The 9,431-nt window shown below is 39.2% G+C and overlaps 1 protein-coding gene and 1 long non-coding RNA gene across 5 annotated transcripts in view; one reads left to right on the forward strand and one right to left on the reverse strand.

Moving 5' to 3' along the window:
* MYH11 (myosin heavy chain 11) overlaps nucleotides 1-9,431 on the reverse strand; it is a 48,464-nt gene that overhangs the window by 22,328 nt on the left and 16,705 nt on the right. For 3 of the 4 annotated variants that reach the window (XM_069870322.1, XM_069870325.1, XM_069870324.1), the window contains exons 4-9: nucleotides 9,302-9,404; nucleotides 7,572-7,592; nucleotides 5,074-5,166; nucleotides 4,087-4,150; nucleotides 1,946-2,044; nucleotides 1,330-1,473 (exon numbers count right to left, since the gene is read on the reverse strand). In XM_069870322.1, coding sequence (XP_069726423.1) covers nucleotides 1,330-1,473; nucleotides 1,946-2,044; nucleotides 4,087-4,150; nucleotides 5,074-5,166; nucleotides 7,572-7,592; nucleotides 9,302-9,404 — 524 coding nt within the window. The remainder of the gene's footprint in view (nucleotides 1-1,329; nucleotides 1,474-1,945; nucleotides 2,045-4,086; nucleotides 4,151-5,073; nucleotides 5,167-7,571; nucleotides 7,593-9,301; nucleotides 9,405-9,431) is intronic. The other variant, XM_069870323.1, reaches the window with a different exon arrangement.
* LOC138727683 (uncharacterized) lies at nucleotides 338-8,699 on the forward strand. Its single transcript, XR_011338599.1, has 3 exons — nucleotides 338-414; nucleotides 4,284-4,374; nucleotides 8,595-8,699. It is a non-coding gene; the product is annotated as an uncharacterized lncRNA (long non-coding RNA).

Consider the following 9,431-nt stretch of genomic DNA (forward strand, 5'->3'; position numbering starts at 1 on the left):
AGTCCTGGGTATGCATGGAGTTGTTCTAATTCTAAATCTTCCCTTTCATAAACATGATGTGTTACAGTACTTTTGCATGCTGACAATTGCATCGATGCGGTGGGATTCAAATAGGTCAGGAGTGCATGTCATGTTCCTCCTACAAGCAGGTCTCCAGAATTTATAACATTTATAAGAAAAAGCTTTGCAATTCTTCATTCAGATAGATGGCAAAATATTGCGACAATGATTTTATTTTATCCATGTTTAAATTACTGTATAGAGCTGCCCTATGCATCACCACTCATTCTGTGTATCCCAGAGATAATTTCTATTTTCTGTTTTCCAATACAGGTAGTGATTCTTCAATATTTCTTTCACTGTGTTTCCAGCAAGTGCTGCTCCCACCAGTACCCACTGCAGCAATGGGAAAAGGTAATTTTTTACCTTTTTACCACAAAAATTACCACAGTAATTTTTTAAGTGGAACTTCTCTAGCAACAACCTAAGAGCAGTAGGTCATAATTGGATCTCCTTGCAAGGCAAGAACAGTCACCCTAATACTCATAAGACTTGTTGAAGCTTCACCCTGTTTAATGCAGAGATGGCAATGATTCCAAGGAGGCTGGTAGTGTTCTGTGTTATGGATCTATGAGAGCAGTTCCAGTGTCTTCACTGCCAGGCTGATCTCACTCCCTGTTGTCCTCCCCCCAGATTCCTGCTGCTGGCTTGTCTTATTTGCAGGCACTGTACTGCCACCAGTTCAGTTGTTTGTTGTTACTGGCCCTGATCATGCTGCTTGTGTTACATGATCTTGATCCGGTGTTTAGATTCTGCCTTGATCTTGTGTCTCTCCTGATCACACAGAACTGAGTTCTCATATTATTCTTAAGGTAAAGCTGAAACAAATCTGTGCTTGAGAAGTTTCACCTTATGAGAGAACTTTCATTCTCTTTACATGAGACGTCTAAGGTTTAATTCATCTAATACCTCCTGAGAAGGAGGGGAATCTATGGGCACTAATTCATTGTGCTCTTCTTAGAAGCAGTAGCTAGGTAACAGTTGGTAATAGTTTTACACGGAGGAAAGAAGAGGCAAAGAAGTTAAATAACATGGGTACATTTAGAATGCTTCTGTTGGTGGTTTGTGCAAGATCATGCTTCTCCAGAGAAACATGGATGTAAAATCTAAATAATCTTAATTTTCTTATCTGAATGTAGAATATTACTTCAAATGCATATTTTGCAAAATTATTGTTTTGAACAGAATTAACCTCTCCGCATTTGTAGTCTCTATACAGTGTAACTTACAGATGGTTTTCTTGACAACAGTCTTGCTCACAGTTCTCACCTGTCTGTTCCTCCTCAGTAAAGCCCATGATTGTCATGGCTTCCAAGGTCTCCTGAAACATCTCATCATCTTGTTGAGCAGGAATAGGCACATGGCCATTAGATAGAAAGGTGTAATTGTTGAAGCCTTCCAGCAACAGGTCATCTAAAAAGCAAAGAAGAAAAGCTTTACTTGAGTGCATCAACTTAATGCTCTTGGTTCATGAGTTCTCTCAGTGAACAACAGGGAAAAACCCAGTGTTTTCAGCAAAGGAAACTCTACTTGTATAAGGAGTTTAGGGGTTTGTGGTGCACAAAGATTTTCAAAATAACATTTCATTTAGCAAGCTCTTCCCCATCCATCTTCTCGATATTGTTCAAGATGGAATCTGAATTGCTTTACATCTCCTGGAAGCTGAAACATCCTGTAATATGCAAACAATCTGGCTCAGACAGGTGGCCATCAATTGAAGCTTTCTTATAATTCACTAGAGAGAATTTTTTTCTATAGCTAAAGAGCTATTTATCTTTAGAAACAATTGAATGACATGCAATTAAAGAAGCTGAGATAAATTACTTCAGTTAGCCCTTTCTCAGACTGTTCAATAAGATCTAAGAATCATTAGTAAGTAACTTACTTCTCATTTGTTCAGAAGCTCCAGCAATCAAATAGTAAAAGATATGAAAAGTTCGCTCATCTTTAGCCTGACGAATAGCACGGGATTTTTCAAGCAAATCTGTTTGTCAAGTGTGTTAAAAAAAAAAAACAATAACACATTTCTGTCCTTCCTAGTTGTGCCATCAGCCTCAGAGCCATCAATAACATCATTGAGATATTTGCTATGAGCTTGTGTAACATGAATATACATCTTATTCTGTGTCAGGAGCTCTGGTATTGGTGTAATTCTCACCACAAGGAGTGGATAAGTTTCCTATGTCGTATTATATGGTAAATGCTGGCAGTTATGGTACTAAACACAGTGACAGACAAACGTGCTTCTAAAATCAGATACATAGAAACAGTATTCACAATACAATTCATACCACTTATAAAATCAAGTACCAATATGATTCTTTCAACATAAGCTGGGGCTGCTAGAAAAAAAGCTCTTCAGGCAAATATTGTAGGAATAAAAGCAAACTTTATCTATGGTCCATTTTTGTGACTATGAAATAGTAAAAATGAAGTTGGCAATAGCATAAGTATTTCAACATCAGTCAGTAATTCAATCTTTAAAAGCTATAGTGCTATAGATGAAACTTCAGTTAAGACCAAAAATATTAACACCTGTTTTTTTTCTTAAGATCATTTGTCAAAAATAAAAGCAGAAAGATAAACTATTTGTTTTGATGCCCAAAAGATAAGGTCTTTCTTTATAGCTGTATCTTTATTCTCATTTATTGGAGCAAGCAGCTCCTCCTCCATCCAAAGATGAGCAATGCAGCTCTGAGGAATCTAGCTACATATTAATTTGTTAATTAAAACACCCCATCTCATAAACGCAACCAGAGATAGAGGCAACAGTACTTGGCAAGCAAAGTCAGGCTAAGCTGAATGTCTCTGAAATGCCTGTACTTTTTTCCTGAAAATACATTGAAGTTACTGATATGTAGCTCACTGCTCTGGAGGTGCCATTTGAAAGAGCAAGGCAGCATCCAGAGAAGCTTTCTGGAAATATCTAGCACTTGATGCTGTCTGGGGCATCATAAAAATATTTGCTTCACTTTATTTGAGTGAGTTTCCAGAACATGTGATATCTGATCATGGCAGTTTAACAAAATATGCAGAGATCAAGGCAATGTCAGGATAAACTATCCCTTGGTTTGATGAAGGGAGAGGAACCGTAAGGACTCTAAAACAGCCCTTCCAACTGCACCATGTTGTTTGGGGTTTCCTGTCTTTTTTGTGTTTATTAATATGAAATCTTTAGAAGGGTGGAAGGGAGGGCTATATTACTTTTATTAAAATGACTCTTCAGTCCTCCAGGTGTGAACTAGAAAGCTGTCATCAGATATCATATATTCAACATGCTTTTTCTTGGAATGCCTCTATTCCAGTACAACATATATGACGTTTGCTACGCCTGAACAGCAGGGCATGTGCAGCCAAAGTCTTGATCATTCAGCCTGCACGCTCAGGGCCGTTCCCTTACAGCAGCTGGGGTGCAGGGTGCTGAGGGCAGGAGCATAACGAGCACCCGCACTTCATCCCAACATGCAGGCAGGTACAAGGGTCAAACCTGGAGTTAAAAACCGGGAAGCCTCCCCAAGTTCCTGGGTAAACTGTAGTGATAATACACATTTGGGTTTTTCAAAGTGCCTGTCACTGCACCAGTAAGAAGCAGTAAAGTTTCAAATCTTTTTATGCCACAGGTACCTGGAGTGACCCACACAGGATCACACTGATAACACATAAAATGGCTGCCTAGCTTTCCAGATCATGTGCAGCACAAAACAACCTTTTCCCATTATTATGTTACTGGGACTCTGCTCTTGAAGTGCCCTGCCGTTGCCTTAGGTAGAGTGCTTCCATTTTCTGAAGCTATATAAGGGGAATAGCACACGTCCTTATAGCTGAGAAGACAGGCCTGAAAATGTAAACGTGAGAGTAAGACAAACTGAGAAGCTGGTATCAGCATAAATGGAGCCACTTCCTCCATCTTTGTTTATACCAGCCTCAGAAATATTTGCCTTTCTTAGACATGCAATGGAACTTGTTTATCTTTCTTCCTTCTGCTCTCCCTCGCTAGCTTCCAGTGCAGCTCACTGAAAAGGATACACGTCTCTATGTTTGCTCCAACAATGTAGCCTGTCACATCAAAGTTGATGCGGATGAATTTGCCCTGTGAATGAAAAGAAGATCTAGATTGGGCTGTTCTCTCAGGTTATGCCAGGTTTTCTAACAGTATTTAGACTATTTAATAAGACACGTATATCATGCTTTTCAGAATAACATGCTTGATTCCCTCCTTCCAGAACAACCTGTGGAAAAGCCTGAAGGGAAACAATCTTCTCTGATACTCTTTCTGCAGAGATTTGCCCCCACATTTCATTCAGGCACTTAAAGGTAAGGAGTCCTCCCTCCTGGACCAGGCCTTGGAAACTGGGACTATGACAACATCTATTTTCTACTTATTTGATTTCCGCAAGTTCAGTGAGGGAATGGCATTGGATCTGCCTAACTCCCTCTGCTAAGGTCCATCTGCGTGAATCCCTGAACTTAGCAGGGAGACAGCAGAGGTAGGAGACGAGGGAATGCAGGGGAAAAAAGCAGCTGACAGCACTCCCTGTAAAAAGCATCATCAAGGGTGACAATCATTAGCTCACATCATTCTGACTTGTATCTGTATGACTCTTTAATTTTCTTCCCATAGTTTTAGTTTACTATGTTAACCACGCTTGCCAAGTAACACATCTTATGAGATACATGTTTGTCAGTGGTACAAAGAAAAAGAAAACACAGATTTTATTTGCAGACATTTTGAAAGTTGGTATGTCCTGGAGTGGGAATTGACTCTGGAAGGCCACACACACATAGACTGCTAGATTGTGAAAGGACAATGGTACTATGAAGTTTAAGCTTGATCTTAAATCTTCTATAAGGCCAAATTCCTATTTCAGAGAGGAATTCTAAACTGATTTCCAGGGATTAGTTTTAGGATGCTCTTTAGAAAGAAGCATTGATGACAGCCACTATCTGTACGCTGTGTTTTAAAACATGCTGTACCTCCCCCCACATAGACCCAACTGGATTTCTCCTACTTACGAATCTGGAGGAGTTGTCATTCTTCACAGTTTTGGCATTTCCAAAAGCTTCAAGAATAGGGTTTGCCTGTAGAAGCTGTTTTTCGAGCTCACCCTAAAATTCATTCAGATGCAGTTAACCCTAAACTTCATAATTGCTTAATTGAAACCAAAACATGTACACTGGAGAAAAATGTGAAAGATAATTAAAACCTCTAGCTTTTTTGTTACTGAAAACTGCACTTCATGTGGATTTGTTTTCATTCTCTGTTAATCTTTGTGTTTATATATTTGTGCAGTTGACTGCTGTCCTGTATACATGACCCTTTTCCAGCCCTGTTGCCTGTGACAGATCAAAGTCTATTGAACTGTTCAGCATCGTGACTGGCTTTTCTTTAAAAAAAGGGTCATTCAGTGTCAAATTTTTTTTTTCCAGTTTAATATCATTTTTAGAAGGGATATTCTTAAAGGAACCTCTCACGTGTCTTTTTCAAGTTAGTTTATTGAGATCCTTTGCTAGCAAATGACAATGTAATTAGGATAACTTGCCAAGAATCATTTTAATGTAATGCAGCACAAAGCTACAAAGCGGATTTCATCAAGTCTATTAATAATGATCCATGCAAAGCTCTTTCGGTTAAATATGGAACGGCATTTATTTACTTATTTCAAACTAGGATAATGAATTCTCATGCAAACACACAAACTTCTTATTATTTTGTTAATTGTGATTCATAATTGCTAATGAAACAAATCATGCAGTGAATCAAGCATGCATTTATTACTCTATTTCTAAACAGATCAATGAAGTTGAAAAAAATCCTTTACTTAAGAAAATGGGTTTTTTTAAGTTTTCACTGAACTCTGTCCTGTGCTGTCCCTCCCTTTCAAATTTGCTTCTTGTTATCCTATTCTTTGAGTACTATTCTACAGAAACATGCACAATTTCATATAACTCGCCCTGAAAAGGAAAAAGTCCTTGATAGATAATATGATGTTATCTAAATAATTTTAATTAGAAAATAAGGCAGTATTCAGGATGAATCTAGGGGAAATAATTTAGAATATGAAATCAGTGTGCAAAACTGGTAATCTTTTTCTAAATGCCTTTCCTGAATGTCTTGTAACTTATGTGGCAGTTACGAGAGCTGCCTCAGAAATATAAGCAACAGATTGCTAACAAATGGCTAAACTCATCTGCATGGTCTCCAAACAGGCAAACGAGCACCTTTTTGAGACCACAGATATTTTGAGAGCTAAGGAGTGTATCAAGACTGAATTTTGAAAAAGAGAACATAAAAAACCTGGCAAAAATCTCCTCAAAGTTACTGCCTAAGAGTTAAGGAAGAAGGAAGGAAGATTTCCAAACAAGCTAATACAGGAGCCCTAGAGTAAGTAATAAATTCCTAGAAGTCTCTGAAGTTCCTCTGTACTAAGCAACTCCTTATAGTTATCAGTAGGCTTAAAATCTCCCCTGTAAGTGTAGGGCATTGCTGAAATCAGATGGTGTGAGCTAAAATAGAGCCTTGCTTGCTAAGTTGAGGTAAGTACCACCTGCTTCTAGTAAGAACTGAACGATGTTGTAAACTTAAGGTATAAAACTGTGGCTCCAAATTAACAGCATTGTGTGCAGCTGTAAATCCACTGAACATCACTGAGTTGCCTATGCCAGCAATTAATTAGTTTTTTTTTCAGAAAGCACATCATATGAAGTACTAAATTAACTAAGGGGGAACCCATTGCCCTTTGTCATAGCCAAAGTCTGAGACATGGCAGTCAGAATGGGGGGCGAGGGGGAGATCCCATTAAAAAAAAATCCCATTTGCCTTGCACAGAAACAGAAAGATTGTGCCAGCAAACCAGCCTGTATTCCCAAATCGTTGGTACGCTGGTACAGCACACCTAATACAAGAGGGCCTATGAGGACCTGTAAGAAACTGCTATAACACCCCTGCAGACACACGCTGCAGTGAGAATTGCTGTTACACATCATAGCAGCAAGCTAAAAACATGCTAACTTTTGTGGACGTGAACAATTCTCAGCAGTTAACATGAAAACGTAAAATTGAAAGCAATATCAAAGGGAAAGCATGCAGCCATACAAATCAATCAAACACTGTGAGGTTTAGGAATTAATTTCACAACAGTCCTAAAAAGTTCAACCTGAAGCACAAGAAGCATTTGAGTATTTTCATTCAGAAATCACATCGCTTAGTTTCAGGCTGAGTGGCTCTTTCAGGATCGTGGGAAATTTCATTCAAAATACGGCAATTTGAACACACACGTAATAGAAGAGAGTGATATTTGAGAGATGCCCCTGCCTGTGTCAGACCTCATTCTTTACCATGGAGCCTGACACAGTTAAGGTTGGTTTGTGAGAGCATTTGGTGCTATTGTTGCTTTTTATTAAATCATACAACATATTTCAACTAAATCTCTCCTAATTTTTGAGGTGCAACAATAGCATGCAGATCTACACTCAGTGCCTTAAACACACATCAAACAGTCTAAGTTACTCACGTAAGAAAAAGATGGACCTTGCTGTATTGAATAACATGGTATAAAACAAGTGTCAGTATCATTTCCATTACACAGACATTTTTATTGTTTTTCCTGTATTAAAATAACCAATACACAGTTTCCACGCAAATAAACCAGGAATACAAACACAATCTATTGCAGCCATACCAAAAGAACAAATACAATTAACATATATAGAGCATTTTAACCGAAGGAGAAAAAAAAAACCATAAGCAAAAGGATGGGATTTGGATCCAGTCCCAGGTTAATCCCTCAGGAGCAGAAAAGGACAGATATTTTTATGGTAAATCCCCAGTTCTTCTCTGGTGCAATGGAGGCATTTTGCTATTCATTGGGTTTTTTTAAATGACTGAAATTGCCGTGTCAGTAGTTCCAGTCACTGAATTACTATTTATCAGCGTGTTATAGAACAAGTTAAACTTTTTTCTCCGCTGCTACCTAGTGGCTGTTTGTCTTCAGGTCTGTCTCAGGGCCAGTTTGGTCCTGAGACTTCTGTAATTCCCCAGAGGAGTCAGCAGCAATTGCAGTTACACGGCCACCAGTGATGACCTTGAAACCACAAGTTCATTTCCCCCAGGCACTGAGCAAGGACCCACTAGGAAGCAATAAGTTTTTTGTATAATTATTCAACAAAGGAAAACTATGCCTTCAGTCTTGGACTGTTTCCCCTGAATTTAATCATAGATTTCTAGAAAATACTACCCAAAGGGACATCTAATCCCTCCCCTGTCCCAAAGCAGAATCTGCTGTACACAAACAACAGTTATTTATGGTGGAAGAGGCCAGTCTGTGTGACCTGTGCTCTGGAGTTCTCCATCTGCCGGCGTGTAGGCAAGGGGGGAAGACCCAGCACAGGTGTGGTCATGAGATTTTTGCTTCATTTCCTTCTACCCTACTAATTACTTATTTTGGACCCAGTCTTCCATGTGGGACACACTGAAGTGTCTTCCTGTATTAAACCCATTTTGTCATAAATGCGAATTGCTACATTTTTTACCGTAGGTCTGAGTGACATTCAGAAGGCTGGAGATGCCACAGAAGCTGGAGCTGCAGCACTGAGAACTGCAACGACAGCCGACAGCCTCAGCAGCACTAATCACCTTCAGGATCTAAGCTGGTGTAAGCTTGTTCAGACCAAGAAAGTGGACGTCAGTCACTAAGGCAAGACTGCTATGAATTTTGAAGGAACAAAGTAATTTAAAAGAATTGTGCCTTTCAAAATTGTTCTCTCTGACAGAGGAGTAAAAGACAAGTTTTATACTGGGTCTCTTTGCTAGTTAGTAAGAAAACTCAGTTGCTGACAAAGCCAGTCAAAACTTTGGAAGTTTAAATGCTGATATGCACTTTGTGGACAATGTTGGACAATGTGTTAAAGGCTTTCCCAAACTTCTTAGTTGGGTGGGGTCAAGGGTAAAATAAGGGCCTGAGCCCTCGCAGGCTCCGAGGCCTTCATGCTAGGATATAAATAGGTGCTATGCACGTGGAAAGCTATGCATATTTCTCTTCTAGCAAAGTACATTCTGGTTTGATGCTTAGGAGGGTGTCAAACAAAAGGTTTTTTCTGTAAACACAGAACTGCGATGTCACTCTGTACTCTTAATATGTCGACTCTTTGGCAAGGCACAGATGTTGACTCGCTCTTAGCACAGTCAGCTTAGTACAGGCCTAACAGTCTTGAAGAAGAGCGGAGTACAGAAGAGCTCACTTACAGTGATGGTGACGTCCTTTTTGCCCTTATGTGATGAAGCAACAACAGCCAGGTACTGAATGACCTTTTTGGTATTTTCTGTCTTGCCAGCACCAGATTCTCCTCTGAAGGGGAAGAAAATAGAAAAAAAA

The sequence above is a fragment of the Phaenicophaeus curvirostris genome, chromosome 16 (assembly GCF_032191515.1).
Source record: "Phaenicophaeus curvirostris isolate KB17595 chromosome 16, BPBGC_Pcur_1.0, whole genome shotgun sequence".
In the NCBI taxonomy this organism is placed as follows: Eukaryota; Metazoa; Chordata; class Aves; order Cuculiformes; family Cuculidae; genus Phaenicophaeus; species Phaenicophaeus curvirostris.